At 40.2% G+C, this 26,988-nt stretch overlaps 4 protein-coding genes across 10 annotated transcripts; 3 read left to right on the forward strand and 1 right to left on the reverse strand.

The window, feature by feature from the left end:
* Positions 1-146: 146 nt before the first annotated feature.
* On the forward strand, positions 147-15,948 carry tpd52l1 (tpd52 like 1). 6 transcript variants are annotated; one of them, XM_026194780.2, is made up of 11 exons: positions 168-844; positions 2,683-2,781; positions 3,878-4,081; positions 6,186-6,206; positions 7,254-7,369; positions 7,477-7,625; positions 9,663-9,764; positions 11,909-11,923; positions 12,467-12,505; positions 12,962-13,022; positions 14,180-15,948. In XM_026194780.2, the coding sequence occupies exons 1-11, from the start codon at positions 826-828 to the stop codon at positions 14,300-14,302; spliced, it is 948 nt and encodes a 315-aa protein (XP_026050565.1). In that variant the 5' UTR covers positions 168-825; the 3' UTR covers positions 14,303-15,948. The 6 variants fall into 6 exon arrangements, with proteins under 6 accessions (XP_026050566.1, XP_026050565.1, XP_026050567.1 ...); XM_026194781.2 differs by lacking the exon at positions 12,467-12,505 and having other exon boundaries at positions 147-844; XM_026194783.2 differs by lacking the exon at positions 2,683-2,781 and having other exon boundaries at positions 339-844.
* hddc2 (HD domain containing 2) lies at positions 15,795-18,922 on the reverse strand. Of its 2 annotated transcripts, XM_026194788.2 has the most exons (7): positions 18,789-18,922; positions 18,293-18,414; positions 17,934-18,036; positions 17,794-17,862; positions 17,579-17,717; positions 17,313-17,504; positions 15,795-15,979 (listed from the first exon to the last, which is right to left on the reverse strand). In XM_026194788.2, the coding sequence occupies exons 1-6, from the start codon at positions 18,864-18,866 to the stop codon at positions 17,347-17,349; spliced, it is 669 nt and encodes a 222-aa protein (XP_026050573.1). In that variant the 5' UTR covers positions 18,867-18,922; the 3' UTR covers positions 15,795-15,979; positions 17,313-17,346. The 2 variants fall into 2 exon arrangements, with proteins under 2 accessions (XP_026050573.1, XP_080146033.1); XM_080289907.1 differs by having other exon boundaries at positions 15,795-17,504.
* A 739-nt stretch (positions 18,923-19,661) lies between these two features.
* On the forward strand, positions 19,662-20,907 carry cenpw (centromere protein W). Its single transcript, XM_026142783.2, has 3 exons — positions 19,662-19,864; positions 19,945-20,058; positions 20,703-20,907. Exons 1-3 carry the CDS (start codon positions 19,778-19,780, stop codon positions 20,727-20,729), a joined length of 228 nt encoding a protein of 75 aa, XP_025998568.1. The 5' UTR covers positions 19,662-19,777; the 3' UTR covers positions 20,730-20,907.
* A 2,686-nt stretch (positions 20,908-23,593) lies between these two features.
* Positions 23,594-26,897, forward strand: LOC113006956 (E3 ubiquitin-protein ligase rnf146-like). Its single transcript, XM_026143231.2, has 2 exons — positions 23,594-23,779; positions 24,356-26,897. The coding sequence occupies exon 2, from the start codon at positions 24,357-24,359 to the stop codon at positions 25,413-25,415; it is 1,059 nt and encodes a 352-aa protein (XP_025999016.1). The 5' UTR covers positions 23,594-23,779; position 24,356; the 3' UTR covers positions 25,416-26,897.
* Positions 26,898-26,988: the final 91 nt, after the last annotated feature.

Genomic DNA, 26,988 nt, shown 5'->3' on the forward strand with positions numbered 1-26,988 from the left:
AAAACCTCATTATTTCCTATGAACAAGTAGACACTAAAACAGCGGTGTAATGAATTCTGAAAAAAAAATGGCAGATTCATTAATGGCTTAAAAACAAGTAATAACATTAAGTGTAAGTGGCTTATTTAGTGTTCAACTGAAGTGTGAGTAGTCGTGTCAGGAGTGGTACAAACACACCAGTAAGAGCAAAGCCAACCTTATTTACTTTACTTAAGTACTTTAAAAACAGAAACCACTGACCAAAGTGTTAAACACGGGAATAAAAATACATTAGAAAAAATTACATGAATAAATATAATTAAATTACAGCACAAAATGAAATCGATTAAAAAATGTACAATTAGACATGAGTGAAATAATAAGTGCACAGACAGTGCAGAGGTGTAGTACATGCACTACTTTATATGTACTAGTAGCTCACAACATCCAAGATGGTTACATTTAAATATTTACCTTATTTTTATCTCTTTATTTGTATTTTTATGTTCCGGTTTGTTTGTTTTTTAATAATGAAAATGAAAATATTTCTCCACCTCCAACAAACATTTATTTTCTGGACCTTTGTCGCTGTGGCATCTTCGTTGTGTCCACCGAGCGCAGCTTCCTGTGCACGGAGCAAATTAACTACATTAAAACTGCGCGCGCTCATTGGCTCGCGCTGCAGGCTCCGCCCGGGAACTGGCCCAGCGCGCGTGACATCCAAGGAAACTTGACACACGGACTGACCCGAGGAGCGGTGCAGCTGCCCGTGCGGCCGATCCTTGTTGACTCAGAGCGCGTTTTTTTTTATTATTATTTGTTGTGAAGCTCACCTGTGCGTCGCTCATGGAAACCAGGCAGCAAGGTGAGTGAGTGCCGTTTCTTACCTCTCAGACCGGGATAACTGAATCCGCAGCGTTACTTTTTGTTTCCAGTTGATCTGATAATGAGTTGAACTTGAGTGTTGCACGCGCCACTGTTATGACGTCGCTGTGGGAATGGAGAAGAGGGGGGGGGGGGAAAAGTGTATAAAGCGGAGCATCTGCTGCTGCTTATGTCAGCTTCATCTGTTGCTGCATGGCGCCTTCAGTGTAAAGACTGTTTGTTGAGGGTGCTGCGTTTTTAAGAAGCAGTGCAACAGTTAAGAAGCTTCATGCACACACACGCACGCACACTGTAAGACGACATGGAAACTCCTGACCAAATCCTGGGCTGGCTACTGTTTACCCCCTCTATGTGGTGACTTTCAGGCTATTTGTGGAAGTTCTGCAAAGCCAGAATGCTTTCTATTCACCTCAGGAATTGGCTTAGCCCCCCTCCATCCTTCCCCTGTCCACTACCTTTGCGCTTTGGTCTGCTGCAGGTACTGCAGGAGATAAAATCACTGCTGCAAAAGGCTTTACAGAAGACGCATTGCTTTCGTTTTCTACAGCAGTGCAAAGAATCTGTGTTGTTTTTAGAGTACAGAGTGACTCCAAGCTATAGATAAATAACGTTGACTGACTGCTCAGACCAAATGAATTGTGAAAATGAAAGCTGGAGCTCGAGCAGTAGCTCTGCTTGTGTGGGATATAAAGGATTGCTTATTCAGGTAGGTAATTGCATTCTTTTGCAGTCTGATTCTAAATAGGTACCTGTTACAGCTAACAGGAAGCCGGAAAGGCTTAGAGAGGGAGGAAAAAGGGGGGAAAAGACTCTGATATGGGAATATGAACTTTATAATCAACTTATTTGTTTTTTATAAAGCAATACTTTTGGTTATATTTCATGGTTACCCATGTACAAGCAGCTGTAATGTCTGGAACAGGGATTTTTTTTGTGTTAACTGCTGTAAATGTTATGTGCAGTATCTACTGTTTGCCAGCTTTAATTAATTTTTTCAGCCGTATGACCATCCCCAAGCCTCTGATTTAGCATAGCCACATGACCGCTGGGCCGAATGGTAATCTTGTGACCAAAGGTATTTCACCCCCACAAAAAAGCAGGGGGAGGGAGGAGACACACAGAATGGACAGTAAAGAAGGAGACAATTTTCTTCTGAGCACCCTATGACATAAATCAGTGTTAGTGCTAAAAGACCCTCACAGTCTGGTATGACCTGCTTTGAGTAGCTAAAATCACACATGTTGCTGTATAAGACCCACCTCTGAGGAAATTATTCTTCTTTATTACCATAAAACATGCTTTTTAGATTAAAATGTATGCTCAGTGTTTTTCCACCCAAGTACGTGATCTTTTTCTTCCCTGGAAAAACTGTTTTTGCCAGTCAGCTTTGCCTCATTGTCAAAATGTGGAACCAGAGGGACATATTGTAAGTGAAACTGGCCTTATCCTGGCCAACTTCCTCCTGTAGTGCTGGAGTGTGGTGTAATGAGATTTCATCTGCAAGAAGGGAGCTTGTATTGCCTAATAGCTTCAGATATTCTTTCTGGATTGTTTCAAAGTTATACAAGATCCCATTGTGAACCCTCTGTGGCACTGATTTCTTCTTGGTCTGGGTCTCTAAATAATAAGAAGGAGCTACATCATGTTTAAAGAACTCGGAGAAGTTCATATCAGTGGCACATAGGGTCAAAAGTCAGGTTTCCTGTTCCTGCACTGAGCTGGGCCTAACTACAGCTGTCAGGGAGGAGAAGTCTCCATGTTTGCATGTATAACCGGATTTCTTGTGTCCCCTCACCCTGCTGCCTTGCTCCGCTGCAGAGATGTACTCTAGTGTTCTGAGTGGATCAGTGGTGGACTGGGGCAGCATGGGCCCCGGAGAGGAATGGGTTGATTCAGCCATACACGAGGGAGAGCAGGGTAAGACTCAACTCTCCCAGTAAAGCAAAAGAAACCCGTAAATCCACCCTGAATCACAAAAAGCATAAAACCACGTCATGCAGTGGTGCTCTGAGCAATGCTGAAGCAGTAAAGGTGCAGAATGTTTAAAGGTGCCTGTCTATAGGAATTACTGGAGCACTTATTGCCCTTCTGTTATTCAGTGTTGATTTAATGAACAGTCAGATGAGTGAGTTTGGTCTGTGCGAATAAACCAACAAGTAAAAAGACAAAAAGACTGGAATTTTATTCCTTAAATTGAAGGGAAAGTCATTCCTTTCATTGAATTTGATATAACTTTACCCAAAGCAGCAGTGATCAGGCTGATTTGAGTGCATGATACCTGTTAAATCACAAATAATCTATTTTTTCAAAGACCTGAAATATGAATGTATATGTGGGAATGCATTTAAACCACACGAAATGTTTCTGCAATAGAACAGAAAAAGATATACTACGTGTAATATGACAGGTTTTTGCTCATAGCTACAGAAAATTATGGTCCACCTCAGCCCTTCAGAGCATTTTAACATCTTCGGTGGATTGTTTCGGTATCGCGGTACACAACGTTACCGTTTCATTTAACACTCTCAGCTCTCACCAATTGTGTTTTCTTCCACCACATGCAGCTGTCTCCTTTAAAAAGCCTCCATAGGTTTTATGAAACCTTGTAAATGCTAACATTGTGTCTGCTGGGTGAAGTTTCGACGTCTTTCATCAGTTTTGGAAGAAAATGCAATTCTGTTACAGTGCAAACCATTTGAGGGATATACTGTATACGTAAAACCACTAGCAAAAAACGTTGGCAGTTATATGAGATGTTGCTGACTGATAGGATGATTTCCTTAGTATGAAATTACTCACATTCCTGTGTTTCCCTTAAACCAGTAAGCACTCTGTTCTGTCTGCAGGAACTTCCTGTATGCTTACAGGCAGTTTCACAGCCTGTGAGCTTTCCCACTTTTGCCTTTTTCCCCTTCCTTAAGATAAAATATTAAATAAGAACTAATTGCTTGCAAAATTAAAAATTCTGTTTTCCTCAGGTACTGAACATGTTTTAAACTGTGACTTTACTCAGGTTTGAATCAAGGTAAGCTTTACCCCTCTGATGAGGAGTCCCTTAGGAAAAGCTCATATGGTTTTACCTCCGTCGTCCAAAATGGGGAAAACCTGACAGAATGGGGTAAAACTTCACCCTCAGGGGACAGCCGGTGGGGTCACACATCAGTGTCTGACACCTGGGCCACGTCCACCGCTTGGGATATGCAGCTGGACAGCACAGGTGACAAGGGATGTAGATATAGAGCCTGTAGATTAGATCAGTCGTTCACTTTGGCTGAACATTTAAACCTACAGCTACCCCTAGGGCTTCTGTTGGCACAAGCAACATGGTAAGCATCAGGCAATCTGATCTGTGACAAAGCTATTAAAAACTAAATTCAGTCTTTTATCTCAGTAACGATTGAATTATTTGTATCTGCCGATACATGATTTTTGTGGTGTCCTCAAATGAGAATGCACTCAGAGGTGGCAGTGACTGTTGTTTATCACTCGTGTCACGTTAACATAATAGCCATCTAGAATTTCACATGGGATGTATCCCTAGCGGTTATAATTAAAAAGCAAACACACAGACCCCACTGTATATAATACAGTTTGCATTTAGTCTCAAATATAGACCACACTCAGCCTAACAGCAGCAACAAGGAAAATGCAATCAAACAATTAACCAATCAGATAAATTTAATAAATCCAAATTCCTGCAATTTTTGGGGGAATTTATTTTCTTTCTGTTACCAAGTGTCTACAATATGTTAAGTGTTCAATCAAAAGTTTTTTTTGTTGTAGAACATAGTTTTTATATTGTATATTGTATATTGTATTATAAAAACAACATGAAATTAGCATTGTAACTTTTCACAAAGTTTAATCTTCTCGTTGTTAGATGTTGCCTGCACATTTCTAGTGGCCCACTGCTCCTGTTTAATTAAAAAGTGTCAGTCACACAGGCCTAGAGACCAGTTTTTGACACCTGGCAACCTCTGGTTGCTAGGGAAACGTGTTTTTCTGAACTGGTTGCTGTTGCCAGGTGAAGTCAGTCGCGGAGAACGTCCCACAGCTAAAACTTGCTTGTGATTGCTTTTGTCACTAGCAGGTTGTCACCGTCCACTGTAGTTTGCATGGAAGACACAGACTTGCCTGCAAACACTTGCTAACAAACCACCGAGCTTCAGCAACATTTGAAAAAGTGTGACAGCAATTAGACACGGAGAAATCAAATGCTGTGTATTATCGCAAAACTTTTACTTTGAAGGCGACCAATCATCGCCTCTACTGCAGTAGCACCGTTTCTTTGAAACCAGTTTCTTGCTAGCGACTGCCAGCAACCACTTGCCAGCCAGTCAGAGAATACACATTTTTCCTTTGCAACCACTGCTTGTTTGAGGATCCCCAACTGGTCTCTAGACCTGTGTGAAGACCTGGGAAATTGAGATTGTCAGTACCTGATCTTACACTGAATCTTGTTTTCAATGTCTGTCTGTTTGATTTTACCCAATGAACATTAACCTTTCTGCAGGTTATTCCCCTTTCACTCTTATCTATATTTCACTGTCAAATAAAGGCATAAGATGCCTTATAACTACTCTTAACCAGGGTATTTCTTAGCTAAAGCAATATTTTGGTGGACCTCAAAGGTTTTGGACAGACAGACATAGCTTAGGTCTTTAAAAAAAAGTTAGCTAAAAGGAAATCAAGGTTAGCCAAAAAATTGCAAAAATCATCAGCTAACAAGTAAAGAACAGCACTCAAATGTGGTCATTCATAGCTACCTTGCAGTGGTTTTTACCTTTATATTCAAAAGCACTTTGAAAAGAAAACATAATCTGTACCTTGCAGACGAACTTCAGCAGAGATGGTGTGTTGTGTTGTGTAGTGTTTTGTTTCCCAAGCTTTACCAACTCTGGTAGAAAATATCTAAACCGGGGCTCTGCCTGGCTTTTTAAGGCTGTGTAAACAGGGACACTGCTTTCTGAGTGCACTTAAGACAGACATGAAAAGCTTCTATTGAAACCGCAGGGGTTTAAAATCTCATTGTCCTCCTGCTGTGTAATGTTAGCAGAAAAAGCTCTTTACTGTAGAAAGACCTGCAACGGACTGAACTGCTGCAAGCTGTGCTTGAGTTTCGTGCTGTACGCTGTTTTTGTGTGTGAGTTTGCTGCATGAGCTGCTGCTGTGTCCCCTTTAACCTTAGTTTTCAAAGAACTGAACTGCTGATATGTTAAAGTAGCCACTACAGTCAGTGGAGAGTGGCGACACAGTGCAGTACATTAGTCTTTACTAACCTCACTGTCCCCTCACCTGTCTTATAATGCGGCCACATCAAGAGAGGGGACACCTCACCGCAGGTACGTGAAAACGTTTTACTTCCATCCTGTCGAAATGGCGTCTGAGTCAGCATTTAAAGGGATAACTTTAAGTGTTCATTGACACACGACTTGCGTGTATTTACCTTTCTTGCGTTGTGTGTACACTGCCCTCCTGCTGTTTCCTGGTACTGTGTGCTGCTGTTAAGCCCTTTACAAATATCATAAAAGCAAATGGTGCAACAGTATAAGACGGATCATACTAAAATAGTCTAAGCGAGTTCACCTTCAGCTCATGCTTTATTTTGGGTGTTTGCACCTCTCTGCAACTATTATTTCAATAGAATTAAAAGGTAAATAAACATTGCTAATCAGAAAGCGTCATTTACTGTAGTTGTTTCATTCTGTTTGTGTATCTGAATTATGTGTGTGTTCTGTCCTGTCTAATCATATTTCACTTCTTATAGCTCGTAAGTTGGGCAGACGGCTGCGATGCTGCTCTTGTAAGCAAGCGGAGGTTTTACATAATGTCTTTAATCTCAATTCAACGCTTTTCCCCAAGCGCATGTTTTTCATTTGCTACAAAACTGAAAATCAATCACTGCAACTTAAAATTTGCTCTCCTCCCTGAAGTCTCAACCCATCTTGTTTGAGTGTTTGTGTTTGCCCGTGGTGTTGGTCAGCAGAGTTTAAGCACGATAATCCACATCAGTTAAGCCAGATTAGGGCACTACAGGCTGCAGCCTCAGATTACATAACTGTCAGAGACACGATCAGAGATGGAGACAGACACAGAAAACGTTGAAAAAGCAGAGTCAAAAAAAACAATGAAGCAGAAAAAGGCAGAATGAGGCATGGATGCCAGATTGTCTCTGACATGGCTCATTTAAAAATACACGATGGCAACAAAACGAGTAACAATACCAGGAAATAAATCGGCGCCAAGTACAGATTTACTGGTGGTCAGAGACCAGATTTTCACCTTGAAATGTTGAATTCACACCTTGTCATTAGGGTGTCGTCAGTTTTAAGGTCACACATGGACACGCTAAAGTGCATTTATGGTGCCTTTGTGTGTGTTTCACACAGGTTTTCTAGATTCGGAGCCACTGAGAGAGGCTGATGAAGACTTTGTGTCAGACGTCAACCTGAGCGCCTCCATGACGGAGGAAGAGAGGGAGGAGATTCAGCAAGAGTTAGCTAAAGTAAACACACACAAGAACACAAATATATCTTTAGCATTAGGATGATGACTTTTTTATCTCGGTCTATGAAGTCACTTTAGAAGCTGTGTCTTTCTGTGCATGTCCAGCTGGAAGAGGAGATCGGCACACTGAGGCAGGTTTTGTCTTCCAAAGAGAAGCAGCATGCGGAGCTCAAACAGAAACTGGGCATCACTCCTCTGAGCGAGCTCAAAACCAACTTCAGCAGAGGCTGGCACGACATGCAGAGCTCAGTAGCGTAAGTTACAGTGTGTGTGTGTGAGAGAGAGAGGCTACATCACACAGCTAAGAAACAAAGAAAGAATTTGTGTGCTTAATAAGGTGTGTGTTTCGAAGTGTACACGGCAGAATGGCTTTTATGTTAGCTGTAAACACTGATGCCCTTCATAGGACACACTCAAAGTAATCACACAAAGAGCAGGTTTCTCTCTTCTTAACAGCCAGCATTGACTATCCAAAACGAGTGCCAGATATCAAAAAGCTAATTAAAAAAACATAATGTTCTGCTCCTGGCTGCACAGCATGTGTGTGATTTGTTATCTTTGTTGTGCTCACTGTAACAGACACCATAAACCTGATCAAAACACATCACCCAGTGCTGAAGGCTATGGTTGTCCTCAGTGCACAATTAGTAGTACATGTTCCCTTTAGCAGCTGGAAGTCATTGTACTGTACTATGATTTTCTTTTAAATGTCACTTCCCTACCTGTAACAGGAAACATTTATTGTTTGTGTACTTCTCTTTTTTTTAAAGAGAAGTTGTCGGTGTATTTCTGAAAAAAAAATTCCCTTAAAGAAATATTGATTTCAACTGTGTGCTTTAAAAAGTGTACAACTATCTACCAACCTAATAGTGAATGAAATGGTACAAAACGTGCAGCCCTGCAGGTTTTAGGTTTGATTTTACCGGGGCTTTGATGTTCATGCAGATCTGCAGGAGTTGATCTTATTTAAAGATTAATAGGAATAGTTTGGAGTTTGGGGAAATGTGCTGGTTTTCTGTTCTTTCCAAAAAATCTCAGAGGGTGACAAATTAAAAGGAAAACAGAAAGCCTCGACCTCCATAGTAAGAAGATCTGGTGGTTCTGTAATGCTCTGCATGCATGGCACTGCGATCGACTCAGGCTTGTAGGACAAGCAGGGATAGTTAACGGATGGAAAAACATGATGGTTTAGCAGTTAAGTGCAAAGTGATCAAATTTACCCAGTGATCCTACATTTCTATCTCAAAAGGAGTGTTTTTTTTTTCAAAGATAACATCCAGATGGTTGGATAAAATGAAAAGTAGTGAATCATGCCCAGTCACCACATCTCATGTGAATCCGGTGCTTGTTACACTGCGTTCCTTATCACTGTGATCGGGAATGTTTTCTATAAGAATTATTTTTATCCCTTCACTAGACCTTCAGAGACATGCTAGGACAGACTGAAGCTGTTCTGGCAGCATGTATTAACCTAACACCTTAGCAGGAACCCAAATACTATTGTGTTGGGTTTTCCTTTTAATTTTTCATTTATCTGTACAAGACCAGGTGATAATAGTTAGCTCCAAAGATACTTGGTAAGTCTCTTGATGGGAATACTAAGCTAAAGAGCCATCTTCTCATCTCCAAAATGTTGTTTCTGTAAGATCTTTTAGTGTCTCTGTCTCCAGAGAAACAATCAAATTTTCTGATCAGATGGTCAGCACTGAGCTTTTATCCAGACAGCAAGAGACAAAGAAGAGCAAGAGGATAGTCTCTGAAGGCCAGCTTTCTTATCCAGTTACACTTTTCACCGAAGATCACCTTACACACAGACTCCATCCTCATCTATAATGAACCAGGGTGACCACAGCAATGTGTGGTGTTAGAGAAACTGGGCAACACAGACATGCGAGAAGCTGTGATAGACGATCTGGAAGCAAACAGGCCCAACATAAATTCATGTCAAATTTCTACAATACAAAAAAGCAAAGTAGGGCCTTAAAGTGATGTGTTCGCCTTTTTACTTAACGCTAACAAATAATTTCAAAATAAGCTAGATGGTTATTTTTATTACCAGTGATTGAAGTGAGGCTTTGTAAAAATAATTGCACATATGAATTATCAGCTAAAGGAATCACCCAACATGAACTGTGACTTATTCCATTTGCTCCTGTAAAACCTCAGTAGTGCAAGTTTTAATTACAGCATGTTCATGCTTTTGTTTTCTCCGAACAAGCCTGTGTTGTGTATGCGTCTTTATCTTTCACTGCACGCACCTTTGTGTGTTTTGTTTTGGGGGTTTTTGGCAGCTACAAGAAGACATCAGAGACGCTTTCCACAGCGGGACAGAGAACCTCGGCAGCCTTCAGCACGCTCGGCAGCACCATCACCAGGAAGATTGGAGATATGAGGTACAGACTGATGGTCACATGTTCATTGAATTTCCTGCTTCACACTTGCCAAACAGCTTTAACAGTGACAGTAGTTGTATGCAAACCGTGTGGCCACAGTCACCCAATGAATTTGGTTGTTCTGTGGACACATGGCGTTGCCTTCTGTGACACCCGATCTGCAAACGGTTTTAAACATAGATTAGATAAACTGTTTCAAATGTCTAAAGTCATCTTGCCTCTTCAGTGAAGCATGTTCGCCAAATAGTGTGCTAAATGTCGTCCTTCTGCAGAGGAATATGTGCTAATGAATCGAAGCCCTTGTTTGTGAAGGTTTTCAGTCATTGTTTGTCTAAAAGTGGATTTTATCTTAATAAAAGCTGTGCTAGTAGTTCTGCTGACAGGTCAAGAGCATCTTGTATTAAACCAGGCTTCCTTTGTCTAAACACATGGATTGATCCCATTAATTGCTTTAGTCTTTGAACTTTTTCACCATTCAGTCTTTAAATGTTGTTCATGTGTGCTTGTAGCTCACAAAAGATACCATTTAAATGTGCCCGTTGCAGGCACTTGATCATCTTAAAGCTCCATTATCGGCTCATCTGTGTAACTTACACAAGCATTCCGGTTGAACCCATCTGCCCCGCGTGCGCCTCCACTTTTAACCAGCTCGGTGACACTTTCTATCTGTGCTACCCATCTCTGTGTCTCAGACAGCAGAGTTTTGACTCTTGGTCTAAACAGTTCAAGGCAGCATCAGATTATGTAAGAAGCACTAAGCTGCTTTCTGAGTCAAAGGGCTCGAGGCAGCAGCTGTCTCCCTCGGTCACTTTCTGTTGTTGTTGAGCTGACAGTCTGCATTGCTCTGTTTGAGAGACGGATACACACACACACACACACACACACACACACACACACACACACACACACACACACACAATGTTGGGGTGTTTTGCAGGAAAGCATGTGTCCCTGTGTTAAATGTGCACAGATGACTGCGTGACAGCGCAATGGTGATGCAGAAAGTATTTCCAGGATGTGCAGGTGAAAACAAAAAAAGCTTTTGAAGGTTAGGAACCAAAAGCCCAGTGAGGACATCACAATGTCACCAGGCCCATGTTGCTAGTGCTTCATAATAATAATAGTTCATATTAATAATGTAATAGTGGTGAAATCAATCAGAAGTCTTTTCTGCAGACAGTTTGGCTTTCTTTGGCTTTAAGTGGAAGCACAATTACACTTAATTATTCTATACCAATACTGTACTTATATACTTTTTATACTATTCTAATTATACAATTAAAATTATACTATACTTTCAGTACTTCCCTGTGTAATTTAATGTATCCTTTTTTGAGGATATCAATTGCAGAAAAGCAACAACTTATTATCTTTGGTATATTCCAGCATGTTTGGTCTAGAGTTACTGTTCCCACGGAGGTATGTTCTCACACTCTACACAGGTTTGGTTTGTGTGGGCATGAACTTATTCGAATATTTTTGCTGTGGATATCTATCTATCTATCTATCTATCTATCTATCTATCTATCTATCTATCTATCTATCTATCTATCTATCTATCTATCATGATCATTAACAAAAAAATGTTGAAAGGTTTAACTTGCAACATTTAGTAATGAACTATAAATACTGGATGTGCCACAAAATGTTCATGCAAATATGAATAGGAGCTGCCTGTCTGGTATAACATGTGTTAATGCTGTGCAATTAACACTGACCAATGACGCCAAAAAAAGCAACCCACAACCTACAGAAAATCACGTTACAGGTAGATTAATAGAAACAAACTGTCAAATCAAGTCAGTCTGTAACACAGTTACAAAGATGATTTACACTGTTGTTTGTCAACCGAGTTCCACAGCTGGGTTTCCAGTCACTGTGACACTGTTTCCCTTGTTCTTCTTCTGTTTTCTTCTTCTAACACAGATTGTTTACACATGTTTTAAGAGTCAAGTTTCAAAGAGTTGGTTACTTGTGTTACCTAAAATAAGTGTAGTAGTGGTAGTTTGCCTTTTGTAGTTAAATAGTTTTGTATTGATATTAATGTTTGGTAAAGTGAATTTGACAGAGTGTGACTGTAATGCTGACATCGGCTTGTCCAAGTATCCTAAAATGTTTTTCCGTCTTTTTTCATGCTTCCTAAGATCCAACTCCATAGGGTAAGGAGCCACACAGTAGATTTTATCAAAGTAAGGAGTCTGTTGCAGTGAGTAGATCTCAGTCAGATCAGCTGATAGCACTAACTGGACAGCACAGTATGGACTCAGTCAGGTTCTGGTCTGAGCCCAGAATCACATCAGTTTTGTTTTCGGGGAGAGAAACTGTCTTCCTGACTGAGTCACATGAGTGGCTGCACTTCCCTGTGCAGAGAGTGCTAAAGCTAAGCTAATAAAAAACAAATTTAGTACCACATTGGATTTTTCAGTTTTAAATTAATAGCTTTATTTAATAAATCTATTGAAGAGAGATTAATGAAAATACACGAGAAACTCTGGAGTGGCTGCTGCTAATTCCTTGCTTGCATATCTTTTGACATGTAACTGCTTTCCTGTACGTAATCCTCTGTCACACTCTGCACATGCACAGCATCAGGACAGAACAGCTAAGCACTGCTCTGACTCTTGGCTTTGTTTCTGGTTTGGTGAGTGCGTGTAACCTGTGTTAATCATTAACTCTTCTCTCACCACGCTCTCCGGGGACAGTTACTCTATCAAACACTCTATGAGCATGCCCGCTATGAGGTAACCACTCTGTGCTTTTGTGCATGTCTTTGTGTGTGTGTGAGTGAGAGAGAGATGTTTATATGTGAGATGATCATTTAAAATTTGAAGTTTTTGTGTATTAACACAAAAAAATCCTGTGCAGTCTTTAGGAGTTAATGCAACGCTTGCACTGCTTTGTATTTAGTTAAAGGCACTCTGACCCTGACACACCTGGAAAAATACCTGGTGTGTTTTTTTCCACATGCTCACTTCTTCAGGTCATTTTGACTTTTTTGTGTTGCAGTACCAAAAAACCCCCATTGTGTTATTTCAGAATATTTTACAAATCAAACATGACCCCTTTTTGAATAAGGGCGCTGCCAAAAGTAGCTTCTTCTACTTCAGAAGAGGATTTCACAAATAATTGTGTGCTCATGTGATAAGACAGCAAAATGTGGTTTATTTTTTAATAATCTTTCCCTCCCTTTTTCACAGAAACTCTCCCAGCTTCAGGTCTTTTGAAGAGAAAGTTGAGAACACAGTTTCCACTATCAAGGTAACCATGTGTGTGTGTGAGAGAGAGATTTAGCATTATAAAGTGATAACATGTGAAAAGCCTCAAACAGAGTGTGTTTGCCTTAAAAGTAGTCTCACTTAATCCGAGGCATTTAGGGGCACTTTTGAATGTTTTTCAAGATAAACTAAAAACTATTTCATGTGAACGCTGCACATAAAGAAGCTGGTCAGGTTGCAGCTTCTAAGTACTGACGCATAAAACAAAGTACTATAATTAGTGTGTAATTATGAGCCTACACTCTGACAGGGAACCCACTGATTACTGACATTTATAGTGATACCAAAACAAGTCCTAAGAGTCCAGAGGAGTGTACTAGGAAGCAACATTCATGGGTTAGTAAGCTGTGAAACTGACCCTGTTTTTACCCAACTAGATCACCAGAGAGGTTTACATTAAGAGTTTTGGTTTTCAAATTGACTGAAAGCACATTTTCACTCATTCATGTATGGATGCTTTAAATGTGATGTAAATGATCAGTTTGGTACATGATTTCTTGGCCTAAGACACAATTTTTGTATGTTTTCCGCTGTACACCATCACAGAGGATTTTAAATCAAACAATAAAGCTGTGATTGAAGTGCAGACTTTCAGCTTTAATTCAAGAGGCTTTACAAAACAGCTGCATTAACGGTTCATGAATTACAAACAGTGGCTGAAAAGTAACTGGAAAATTCACTGACAAGCGGTTCTGTAATCAGGTGACTCGTGTTCCCTTATTTAATGACAAACAAAGCAGACACAATAGCTGAAGTTTCAAAGTGTAAAGGCCCACCAGAGCATCTCAAAGTTATCCAGGATGTGGTGATGTTCACGGGTTATACAAATTTGTTAGTTTGTCCAGTTACTTTATGAGCCTCTGAAAATGTAAATTCTTAAACAGTTAATGGCATTTTGAATCAAAGTTGAATATCTGTACTTTAATCACATGTTGATTATTTGATTTGAAATCTGCTGTGGTGGTCGGCAAAGTTGGAACAAAAGCTGGTGAAATGACTCCTGTTTCCATGTACACGCCCTGCAAATGCCCGACAGCTTCAGTCTTTGTAAAAGTCTGCCACCTTGAGTCGACTCTGTAGCACCACAGAACAAGAACGACAGCTTCAGTGACACTTTTGTGCCTTTGTTTCTTGTCCCAGACAAAGGTTGGCGGCACCGGGAGTGGGGGCAGCTTTGAGGACGTCCTGTCATCCGCAGCGCACGCCAGCTCACAGGACACGCCCACCAACAACTTGATGGACAGCTCTGAGAGGCAGTGTTAAGGCTCCACCCGGACCACGAGCCAGGGCTTAAACGGGAACTCCGCTGCCGATGTGTCGCAGCACTTTAACTCAAAGCTCTGACTGAAACAGTGCACAACACCTTTTGATCCTTAGTGTCAAGGCGCTTTTGCAGAATACAGATTGTCTTAAAACCTAAATAATTACATTTACCCAAAATGACCCCTAAGGCTGCAGTCGTCTTCTTTTATTTTAAAAGATCAACTCTAAACCTCATATGATACGGGGACTAATGAGAGCAAGGAGCCTATAATGTTTTCCTTCTATTTATAGTGTTGAAGGGTTTTTAGTGGATTTGATGAATGCCATCTGTCCTCCAGAGGTTTCCTAACCACGTTACACCACAGATGTTGATGAGATGGGGTTGGGGAGGAGCAGCTAGCAGATAGGCCTTAAATGACCTGAAACACGACATGAAACGAGTCTGAGCTGATTACACATCAACTTCAGGAGACAGACTGAACCTAAACCCCGCATATCGAGCTGGTACTTTCTTCTTCTTCTATTTGGCACATTTGTGCTCATGTAGTTCACTTGGCTGTCAGATCACAGCTGAGTTTCCCCAGACACAAAACAAAAGGCCGATTCCTCCGTGAGATGTGTAAATTTAAGACAAGTGGAAAAAGTGACAGTAGATGTTCAACACCGCATCAGTATGAGAGTTTTAAAACAGCTACCTTTCTTTATTAGGACAGCAGAAAACTGCTGTTTCACATCTTTACTAGAAATATGTTTGTGATTTAAAAAATTAAGTAATTTTATTACTTAATGCTGTAAAAATGTGACCGATCAACCTGAACATCCTGGGTGACATTTGTATAAAGGATTTTACACTACTACAGAAGATCTAGCTCCTCGGGTTTCACTGTGGCATCTAAAAACATTTTGTCGTCGGCATTTCACGATATATACTCAGTGTACTGATATACACATGGGGTTGGGGAGGCGCAGCCAGCAGTCAGCTGGGAGTTGCAGCTGGGGTCTGTTTGAATATCTAAATGCAAACTGTGAGAGCAACTACAGGAAGCAGTGGTGTATATGTGAAAAAGCATCAGTGTGACATGATGTATCATCGGGAGCACAATTCTTGGCTGTAAATGTGACGCATTAATCCAGCGAATGCTGTTACGCATGTAGTGAAACTACATGAGCTCAGATTTTAACGAACATTTTAACGCTGAAAAATTGAATTCAGTGTCACTATAACTAAAATGTTGGTGCCGTAAACGATGAGAATGATCTTTGCAACTATTCAAATCTGCTCTGTGTGGCAAACTCATTACTTTGTCTTTGTATTATTTGCAGTAAATAATCGTTTGTGTTTTGTAGTTTTTACTTTCTCTTCCATGTGTTAAACTTTTGTTTTTGGTCCTCTCCCATGAGAAGATGCTTGGCCCTTGAAATACATTCAATAAAATCCATAAACAGAAACAGACTCACTAAAAATAACTCGTTCTGTTCTGTCTTTGGAAAATTGATTTCAATAAACCTTTTATGTAATAAATGTCTTTACAGCATAAACACAAAAAGACATAACTGTGACCATCATGTACAATAACACTGTATGTGAATGATCAATAACTGTTTTTATGACTTTAGTATGTATAATAAAGATTGTTTGAACCAAACCTGATGTCACTCTACAGTTTCAACAGCACTCTGGAAAAGCATGAGGAAAACAGAACAAACATTAATACCTGCAGAATACTAAAATAATCGTTTATCTGCAGCATTGTTTCTAAAACACACCTATCATTTATGGACTACAATGTAATGGTGCAGCGACACTGTTGCATTAAAGTATCTGAATTTCAGAACCAGGACCACGTCTCTAAACACGCCACTTCCTGTTCTTATCTATATATGATCACCCAGTTCTGCAAGCTGTTTTCATGCCCCATCCTACCTGCCATTTTTCAATTCTTTCACTTCTGCCAGGATCTGCCAGGCCCGGGAGCCGCCGCCAGTCCCCTTCAAGGCCTTACCCAAACCACAGCTCAATTCATGTGTTGTTGTGCACAATCGTAACGAGACAACGTTTGGTGAGCAAACTGATATTAAATCAGCTCAAAAGAAAATCACTGGACACACTTAGCTCGACAAAGCTACCTTCTAATTCAGAGCAAGCCAAGAGCTCAGTCATGAATAAAAATAAGACCACAACCTCCTTCCATCTATAAAGAAATCAGTGTCTGGTATTGATTTTTTCATTTTCTTAAACCAGCTGCAGCTTGAGGTGATTAAATGCTTGCTCAAAGCTTGAAGGTGTTGCATACACGCAACTGCTTGATTGCACGATGATTGCAAACGTCAGCTTTTAGGAGGCAAGCTGTCTGCAAACAGTCGCATCCGCCAGTCAGTCTCAGAGACTGTGGAAGGTTTGCAGATAATTTCTGTCTAATTTAAAAATGCAGAACGACTGAGATCAGTCTGAAGGAATCTTTGACAATAACTGATATCAGACCTACTCCACCACCTTATTTGTTCAGCCAATCACAGATCTAATCACACCAGCACAGGTGAAAAGTTTAAAGCACCAAATTAGTTAAGATGAGAGCCCTCGCCACAGTTATAAATGTGATGCCAAACTTGGGTTTTGAAGCCTCTAAGTTTACTTTCAGGAGCCAAGTGTGAGCGCATCTTTTTTAGATTCATACCTGATTCACATTCAAGTATCAAACACTAAAGATGTACATGTATATCAAATAACTGAAAAACACAAGCTGTCACAAATACAAGATCAAGAAATGGCGTTACTAGAGAATATGTAAACGTAGCGGTTCCTTAAAAGTCATTTGCTACTTCAAATCTTCAGTCTTTGCTTTAACTTTGTCTTGGTTTAAAATACGCAATAATGTGTGTAAACTGAAAACATATAAAACAATGACTAAAACAATGAACTGGTGTGATTTAGACAAAAAAAACAAAAACAATATTACAGCTTGTGCGTCCCTGTACAGACTGTTTGTCTGAATCCAGCATCTCTGTCTACCTGAGAAGTCCTGTTCACTGTGTGCGTGTTACAGTCAGGAAGCGTGTGACGTTGTGTGGTCTTTTTCAGGCACCGAATCAGCAGCCTGCGATGGCTCAGACGTCTTTGTGCCATCTGTGTTGGTCATGTGACTTTCTCGCTCTTTGTTCATAGAGCTGACCAGCTGGAGAACGTCCGGGTGGTGGAAACGACCTAAAGACAGCCCAGCAAGATCAGAGCGAGTAGAAAAATGGGTAAATGCTACGATAGATGTGCTGGAGATGTACCGGCTGTGGAGTCAAAGAACTCCTGCAGTCTTCCTGGTGTTCCCTCCAGCTCCTCATACTCGTGCGCCTGCAGGATCATCTCCAGCTGGTCAAACTGTTTCACCAGCCGGGCCTCTGCGCTGCTCTGAGTTTCATATTCCTGCACAAGGACAAAGCATCCCGATTATAAAGCACATGGCCAGGAAGCAACAAATGCCATGTTTGCAGAGACGTACTTCCCACAGTGTGTAGATTTCCTGTCTGAGAGCCTCCGGAAGAAGACTCGTTAGTTGCTTCATCGCTTCCTGAAAGGCAAGGAGAAGTTACAACTACAGCCAAGTTTAGTATTTGCCTCCTTTATGATGAAGTCGCTTGCCTCTTCTCTCCTGTGTTTCTCTGCTTTGCTGATGTTATCTGATGGCGCGATGTCTCCCACAATGCACTCTGCCATGTCGTGAACCAGAGCCAGCTTTATGCACCTGGAGACACAAGAGTTCACAACAACAGTCAAGGTCCTTTATACTGCAAGCTAAAAACCTTGCAATATGAAAGAGCAATTCCTTGTGATCTCCTATGAGCAAGTACATGGCGACAGCTGTCGCCATGTCGGAAAGGAAGAAGTCCCTTTTAACAGGAAGAGACCCAGAGCACATAAAAAGAGGAACATTTATATGTTTTTCAGCTTTCCTTTTAGATAATGGTGTAAAAACTGATTTTCAGGTGTATGGGACCCACCTGTCCCTGTCCACTGTGGGGTCAGTGATGGTCAGAGACATCATGGCCATGCGGTACATGTGGTCGGACACACTCTCCGGCTTCTTCACATTCCTGTACACCCAGCCGGTCCGCGGCACCCTCTGCGAGTAATATCAGCCATCAGTGACACACATGCAGATATCTGTCTCATAACTGGTTCATCAGGGGTTTTTTGGGGGACACTCTGTGTGCAGATACTGACTTCACTGTGTTTGGTAACTCGTCGTGAGTGCAAGTAGGAATAGTTTTAAGTTTTTTGTTTGTTTGTTTTTGCAGGTAAAGCGGGTAAGCAGACCTAAAAGATAATATATCTCTGGCTTCTGGTGATAGATTTTTCTGGCTTTCCGTTGTGGGGAAATACTGTACACTAAAGGTTTGGTGGCAAAAAACACACGAAGCTGCAGGAACATATCACATGTACACATCTACAATAACAACATAGAGGTGTCTTGGTTCTCTTTCTATAATAACTCACTTTCAATTGTCCGATAAGTTTCATAAACTGCAGCATTTTACTCATGCCGGCTGTTTTGTCCGCGGTGGCCGCCATCATGATCCGCCGACCCGGATACAGAAAGACTGAGTTTGCTGATGTAATAGCGCAAAGCAGCCGCTGGATGGCAGCATACACAACGTAAAGATACCGAGTCGAAGGACACACTTGTATCTGTTTATTCAGGAAGCACTGCCTCTCCTCCTGTCCTCAAAATACACATTCAGGTCTTTAAAATCCTGCAGTTTGTGTTTTAGGAGTTTATGCAGATTTATGGATATTATATAATGTCATCTGCACATCTATGCAGAACATTTTAAAAAAGGAAATACATTGATGAACCTTCAAAGTGCTATCACTTAGTTTGTTTTTCTTTACCCTTTCCATCTTTTGTTTGTTTGTTTATTTACTGTTAAATAATGTGCTACTTATGCTGTAAGGGCTGATTTGTATCCCAAAATTGGTGGAAAAGTGATTCATTTCTTATGATATCTTTTAATTGTTTGTTTGCTTGCTTGCTTGATCGATTCTTTATTCAGAATGTATCCACATTTGTGCGCTTTTACACAGAAGATACCTAATTTGTAGAGGTAAAAAAATTGTGACAGGTGAACATCAAATTATAAGATTTCCTGCATGTGCATGTTACTTTTACTTTTATCTAAGTTTCAACCCTAATATTTTGTCATGTTTGTCTTAAATCTTCTGCATTTTTATTTATTTATCTATTTATTTATTTATTTATTTATGTTTTGGTATGTTAATACAAGGTGAGAAAGCATTTACTGCTTTGCGCAGTAATGAGTACAAAACTCTAGATGGCGCGGATGAAACAAGCAAGGAGGCAAACGGCTTATAAGACCACGAAGAAGAATCTACACCGGAAGTCAACAAAGCGGGAGATTAGAAAACGTAAACAAACGTTTTTCGTGGGGTGTTCCTTTCTTGTTTCACAGAGAAACTTCATCGACATGTTGAACAAAGCGCCCAGACTGAAAAGTACAATTAAAACGAAGGCGAAGGGCAACATAAACGTGAGGCCGGCGTCAGAGGCGATGGTAGGCTATCGCTTTGTCCGCAGCTGACCGGTAGATGAGCGACGCTAAATAACAGCTGGTTTTTGCTCCTGTGTGCTCAGATCGAACTGCTGACACTGCTGTTCCTGAACAGCCTGGCTGAAGAGGCGAAGGCCAAAGCGTTTGAGGAGAAATCTGCGACGATCAGAGCTCAGCACGTCAGGGCAGTCTCCAAGGTCGGTTTATGTTCACATAACTGCATTAACAACACAATCATGTAACCAACCAGTGATTAGAGATTTACTATTCATTAGTAAATCATTAGTTAATCTATTGATTCCCGATTAATCGTTTGGGTCTGTCTCTCCGTTTAACTAAACAACCTTAAAATTAGAGATTGAATTATTTTCAATATTTCCATCACTGTATATAACTGTAAAGCACTAAATGTAAAAGAGTAAACTACGTTTTTTTCCCTTATTGGAGGGGTCTTGATTGAATAACTTATATACATAAATCAGCCCTTACAGCAGAAAATACACATTATTTAATATTAAAATAAACAAACAAACATTATTTCTCTGCACACACAATCAAATCACATGTTAACATTTCAAAGACTTTTAAAGAATTGCTCCACGCTAGGTAGTTTCTGCTACTGTAAAATAATAACAGCTATCATCTTGTTACATTACGAAGTTTTTCTTTTAATCATTGTAATTGAAACTACATAAAACAGACATAATTTTATTCCCTCAGTATGCTGGCACTTCTTCTTCATATTATTAAAGATATTTTAAACGTACTGTACAGAAGTTAGAAATTTCAGTGTTGTGTCAAATTGAGCTCACTCTAAAATATTTCCGTTCTTTCTTTACAGAAAGTATTGAAAAAGGCGAGAGGATGATGAAGACGGTGAAGAGCATCATAAAGATTATTTTGGAAGGCAGTGGCAATATTCTTTCATATTTTTAATGTCTTGTTTTGATCTGAAATTCCTTTTTTGAGTTTTTTTTTTAAATTGTATTTCCGTGCAAGTAAACACTGTCCTTTCATTGTTCTGTATTAAACATTCATGAATTTTACACTGCCTAATTTATGTATGACAACTTAAAATATAGAAAATAATTGTTATTCTTATCTGAAAACATTTGGGATCAAATTCTTTTAGAAAGTCCACATTGAAATGTCTGCAGGCAGTTATTTGGGCATTCATTTGGAAGCCAAATTAAATCACTCCCTACCTAAATGTAGTTAAATTTCAGTGGCCAGTGATTCATCAAACCTGCATATACATAATCACCAGTCAGTCCTGATAAGACCTGATTAAGTTTGCTGACTTGATCCCAAAATAAGGTTTTAAAAAGCTGTATGTGTGCAGATGAGCTCTCTCGAATCTGTTTTGTTCTCCCATTATATCCCATGATTCTTCAAATTCCTCACTTCTTCACACTACATGTGTTAGTGTGATGAAGTGATATCCTACTGGTTCCACGTCACTACAGGGTTCCTCATAGTGAGCCAAAAGGTTGAAGTCGTAAAAGTGCCTGATTGTTCTTTTACAGTATCTGCTAAGTTACTAATGAAAAGAGTGTCATGTTTGCTCAACCGGCACCCTGACAGCAGATGTAGCGGGGGAGGGGGTTCAAAGTCATCTACATAACACCCAACAACCAAGAGTCAGGGGTGGGAATTAAGCATTTTTGAAAAAATGAGTTGGAATGGGCTGATTTATACTCCAAATATGGGGCTACTTATTTTGCCTCATTTACATAAACTTAATTATAACCAACTTTGTTCATGTATGAGGCAAAAGACATGTTAATTTATCATGTTTTATTATCTTTGTTATATTACCCTAGATATGGAGATATATATTTATACATACATTTGTAAATGTATGTAGAAAAGTATGTCCTGATAGGTGTGTTCACCTGTCACAAAAAAAAATCTGTTTGGTTTGTTTGTTTGTTTTTATATTACAGTTTTTCTGTTTTTCTTTTAATTTTAACTATTCTTTTTACCTCTACAAATGAGGTATCTTATGTGTAAAAACGCACAAATGTGCATACATTTCCAATAAAGAAGCAAGCAAGCAAGTAAACAAACAATTACAAGATACCATAAGAAATTAATCACTTTTCCACAATTTTGGGATAGAAATGTTCTATAAATCAGCCCTTAAAGCATAAATAACACACAGTAAATAAACAAACAAACAAAAGCTGGAAAGGGTAGAGAAAAACAAAGTAAGTGATAGCACCATGAAAGTTCATCAATGTATTGAAACTCTTTCATCTAAAAGAAGCCAGATTTTTCTATACAGCCCGACAGTTATGACTGAAGTGGATGGATATGACTAACTTTATTAAAGTGCTTGTGTACATCTTCATCTGGACATGCTTGTATGTTAGCTATTAATTTCCAAGGTTCATCTGTGCTTCAGTTTATGCCTCACTCGAACACTACTCTTTTGGGGACTAAAATCAACACAAGAGCCTGGGGCAAGTATGGGGCAAATTATACTTTCACATTTAATGATGACAACTTTGTGTTTGTGCTTGTTAGAAGCTCAAAATGGCTGAGAAATGCAAAATGTTTAATGCATACAAAAAGATGCACCAGTGCTGTGGATTCCTTAAACACTTCAAGGTTCTCCATGCACTGAGATAAGCCACAAAACCAACACCAACTCCCACCCGCCATGGATCTCCCTGACAACAAAAGAGACTCAAACATGACCCTAAGGATCTTCTATTATGCCAGTGGTTTTAATCCTAACGTTGCTGCTGATTGGTTTATATTTACAGTTTGTAATTTTGTCATCCTGTGTGTCTATCTCTCATTCCTGTGCAAAAATTTCACCGCTTTCCTACTGAACTGTTAACACAGATAATAAAGTTCAGATAATTTGATTGTATTTGCTAAATAATATAGCAAATATAATCACCAGATGTAGCAACTGCATGAAAATGTTATAGAATCACTGCCATTCTACTGCTGCAGGACATTTTCTGTGCCACTGATAAATGTGAAACTAATCCCTGCACAAAATATTAAAACATGCACTTGTTGTATAAATGACATTTGACCTCAGACAAAATGTGAACCATATTAAACCTTTTTCTAAACATATTTATTTGTAACTTTTTTTTCAACATATTTTAACCCCTTGATGCCAAGTGCATTATATTTGAGACATGACTTTTTGAGGCTTCATTAGTGTGATTTTTTTTCTTTGCCTGGTAAACCTAAATAAAGACATTTTTAAGACAAAAGCTGTAGCAAATATTATGCAAATTTAAAGGCATATATGCAAATTACTTTTTTGATTATTTCTTTAAAAATGTGTTTGAGCTGGGTGTTAACACCATAGGGAATGAGTATTCAGTATGACCATGTATATCTTTAACTTGATGAGTAAGAATTTATCAAACAATAGTTTTTAAACTCTGGGTTCAGTTTTTTTAGAGTTCTGGTAACAGGGTTGCGCCAAGCACAACACACAGTAACTACAATGTCTAATTAAAAGTGAAAATATTATACCTGAGTAGGACAAATGTTTGTTTTTTTTACGGTTTATTATTTGTTTTTCTTAAGTAAATCGCAGTTATTTAAAAAAATTAAATAAAGTTAGTTCTTTTTTATGGTGTACAACATACTAAACCATAACAGGTTTAATGAAGCCCTCCTTTTACTGTGAAATACACTCCTTTTTTACCTACTTTGTGCAGCCACACACACCAGATCTACACAACATATGTATCACCGCTGGAAAGTGTTTGCAGCACATCCAGCAGTACTGAAGTTAGCTGGGCAGGGCACAGAGCTCAACTAACGTAGCAGCACAGTCGTTTCCTGTCATACATAACTTCATAACCAAATATAAATGCAGCTGTGGAAATATCTCAACCTGGCCTTCAGCTGAGGACGCTTCTCGAGGTATCCCGAGTTCAGGTGAGTGTATTTATAGGCCACTTTAGCAGCCCGGAGACACACTGACAGCTAGCAGGCTAGCTACATGCACTGCTGGAGCTAGCAGGCCAACTTTGGCTGAATGAATGATTTAACTTATTCGACTGTAGATTGGTTACAGCCACAAAAGCAATGCCAGAGTTTAACATTATGACAAGTAGTTTAATATCTGTTTATACAACTTGGGGCTGAAAAGCTAACGTTAGCACAACAGTAGCCTAGCTGGGTGGCTACATTAGCTCTGCCAAACAGAGAGGCCTTTGTTGTTCTATTTGCAGACCGATAAAGTCACGAGAAGTATGCTGGCCTGTCTGTTGTTTGTAATATTTAGGCTTTCAAAGCTACAGTTATTTGGGAAGTAATGTTCAAAGGGGGATATTTGCCCTGAAAACAGTTTTGTGCTATATGCGAACGAGGGCGTTCCCAGAAGTGTCAGCAGAGCAGTGCAGTGTATGCTAACTTGGGCTGCATTCCCATGTTTTTGTCAGTGAGTCACTAAATCTGTTTAGCTTGTAGCATGCATGTCCCATTTGCTGTGCTGTGACTCTCTCCCTGCAGCATGGCAGGCTGTGGAGAAGTGGACCTCTCAGCAAACGCCCTGCGACCTTCCAAGCTCATTGAGGAAGTGGGGGATGCTGCCTCCACCAGCACTACCCCGGAGTGCGCCATCTGCCTGCAGAGCTGCGTCCATCCTGTACGCCTCCCGTGCTGCCATGTCTTCTGTTTCCTGTGCGTGAAAGGTGCCTCCTGGCATAGCAAGCGCTGTGCTCTCTGCCGACAGGAAATCCCTGAGGACTTCCTGGAGCGGCCTGTTCTCCTGTCACCTGAAGAACTGAAGGCAGCGGCTTCTGGGTTGAGCCGAAGCGGGGGAGTAGGAGGTGAATCCTGCGGAGACTATGCATGGTACTATGAAGGACGCAACGGTTGGTGGCAGTACGATGAGAGGACAAGCCGAGAGCTAGAGGAGGCCTTCGCCAAGGGCAGAAAGAGCACAGAGATGCTGATTGCGGGGTTTCTTTATGTGGCTGATCTGGAAAACATGGTCCAGTACCGCAGAAATGAGCATGGTCGCAGGCGCAAGATAAAGAGGGACATTCTAGATATTCCTAAAAAGGGGGTGGCGGGATTAAGGTTAGACCCTGAACCTACCCCTGTTCCTGCTTTACCTGTCATTGCTCCGGCAGCAACAGAGCGTGTCAGCTCAGCTCATGGATCGGACTCTGCTGGCCAATCGCAGTCTTCCTTTCCGGTTATTGTGTCTTGTCCCCCTGTTAGACCTCAAACACTCCTGGGGCGTCATCATCTCACCAGTCCTCTGTCACCTTCGACCCTGGAGGCATCTTTTTCTCAGCTTCTAATCAGCCAGCCTGAGGGTGAAGAGGTGGAAGGAGATGACGAGCTTCAGATGTATGAATCTGCATCTGGCAACAGTGAGAGTGAGGACGAGAAGAAGTGCGAGAGAGATCGAGAAGAATCAGTGGCACGAAGAAGACATAGGCAGAGGCCGCTAAGAGAGATCCAGCCAACCAGAGTCCCTCCAAGGGGCAGGCCTTCTAGTTCTACACTCAGTCTCCGTTCACGTAGTCCTGATGGGCAGTGCACTGTGACAGAAGTGTGACTGGAACATTTGAAAAGTTCTCAAACTCTCATCAGTTCAGCAAAAAAGTTTAAAAACCAGTATGCATCTTTAAAAGATCCCATGGATAGAGCAATACCTTTTGAATGTGTTGTTGCCTGTGTCACTGGGTGATTAACCTGTTGACTGATGTGCCAAACATTATCCTGAAATTATTGTTGGAATAATTAAAATTCTCCCTCCACTTTAATGTAAACTTCATTCTGTCGGTGGCCCTGTGTCTGTTGAGCTGTGTTCAGACCAAATTCATGAAAATATAGAGAGTAGTAAAAGCGAGAAGAAGGATTACAGGCAGTAGCTGGAATCAGGTCCTCCAGTTTTGAGAGAGTTTAGAGAATCCATTTTATGACTCTTAGCAAAATTTCCACTGAAGTTGTAATGCAAGTAATTTAGCTTGCAGACTTGCATACTTTCCCCAGTTCATGTCACCTGAAGCAAATTAACATTTTTACATAGACATTATATGAAATTGCTACGTGTGGGATAATGTAATAGCTAACTTCATCATAACACCTCTGATATAGGTTGATGTTTCATGTTACCTTTGTTGTACTCTCTCATGAGCAGAAACAACTAAAACCTTAGAAAGGAATATAATTTTTTTTTAAGGTCGTTGTTATAGTCGTAAACAGTTTGCAGTTCATGGCTCAGTGGTTATGCAACAGCAGGCTTGTTCCTAAAACAAAAAAGTGACGTGCTTTAGAAAGCTATCCAGTCTATAAACTACCATAAGCTCACTGCCTTATCATAAGATGTGACAGTGTAATACAGCCCTTTTGAAATTCAGTGATTCTCTATTTACCAATTTTATGAGCTCATTGTTAATGTGGCTGATTTATGTATATCTAAATGTTTTTTCCTCTTTTCTCCATTTTTAGAGTGATGGTTTAAAAATCAAGCCTAAAATGTAGCAAAAGTTACAGAGGATTGAAACTGCTTCCTTGCTGTGATGATTAGGTTTTTTTATTTTTAAAGCTTAATCAGGATCTAATTATTAGCTATTTAAATTTGAGATTGTGTGTGTGTGTGTGTGTGTGTGTGTGTGTGTGTGTGTGTGCGCGTGCGCGCGCGTGTGTGTATTAGAGGAGGGAGGCCATTTCCCCCCCTGGTTTGGTGTGATAGTCTTATTTAATAATGATGTGTTTTTTCTTTTGTTGTGAGCACTGTTGGGTGTTGAAAAGCTATTGGCAGAACCACTGGAAAGTGTTGGGTTATATATGTAGAGAGACACATTTGGATTTCTATTTCTTGTCACAGGGCTACTATCAAAGCTTTGGCATTGACGTGTACTTGAATGAGCTCACACTGTCCTCACAAGCTCTGTCACCCTCACGACGCCTTCCCTCCCCATGTTCTTGCTTCAGCTTTTAAGTTTTTGCTGTACCTGTCTTACTGAAGTCTGAATGTTTCCCTTGTGGTGTTTTTGTCAAGTTATTAAAATTGTTTATCTGTGATTTAAAGTCACATAATGGGGTGTGTTGATTTTCATTTATGATGGATGAATATGTAATTCAGTGCATTAGAGGATTGTGGGATGACTGGAAGCTCTGATCCA

This window comes from Astatotilapia calliptera, chromosome 15, assembly GCF_964374335.1.
Source record: "Astatotilapia calliptera chromosome 15, fAstCal68.1, whole genome shotgun sequence".
NCBI classification, from domain to species: Eukaryota; Metazoa; Chordata; class Actinopteri; order Cichliformes; family Cichlidae; genus Astatotilapia; species Astatotilapia calliptera.

Bases quoted from the DNA above. Each gene is read 5' to 3' on its own strand.
- LOC113006956 (XM_026143231.2), top strand. From the start codon at position 24,357: ATGGCAGGCTGTGGAGAAGTGGACCTCTCAGCAAACGCCCTGCGACCT.
- tpd52l1 (XM_026194780.2), top strand. The intron at 7,370-7,476 runs GTAAACACACAC...GTGCATGTCCAG, and splicing joins TTCAGCAAGAGTTAGCTAAA to CTGGAAGAGGAGATCGGCAC. The intron at 7,626-9,662 runs GTAAGTTACAGT...GGTTTTTGGCAG, and splicing joins GACATGCAGAGCTCAGTAGC to CTACAAGAAGACATCAGAGA.
- cenpw (XM_026142783.2), top strand. From the start codon at position 19,778: ATGTTGAACAAAGCGCCCAGACTGAAAAGTACAATTAAAACGAAGGCG. The intron at 19,865-19,944 runs GTAGGCTATCGC...CTGTGTGCTCAG, and splicing joins GGCCGGCGTCAGAGGCGATG to ATCGAACTGCTGACACTGCT. The intron at 20,059-20,702 runs GTCGGTTTATGT...CTTTCTTTACAG, and splicing joins ACGTCAGGGCAGTCTCCAAG to AAAGTATTGAAAAAGGCGAG.
- hddc2 (XM_026194788.2), bottom strand. From the start codon at position 18,866: ATGATGGCGGCCACCGCGGACAAAACAGCCGGCATGAGTAAAATGCTG. The intron at 18,415-18,788 runs GTGAGTTATTAT...TATTACTCGCAG, and splicing joins AACTTATCGGACAATTGAAA to AGGGTGCCGCGGACCGGCTG. The intron at 17,505-17,578 runs GTACATCTCCAG...GGCTGTCTTTAG, and splicing joins GTTCTTTGACTCCACAGCCG to GTCGTTTCCACCACCCGGAC.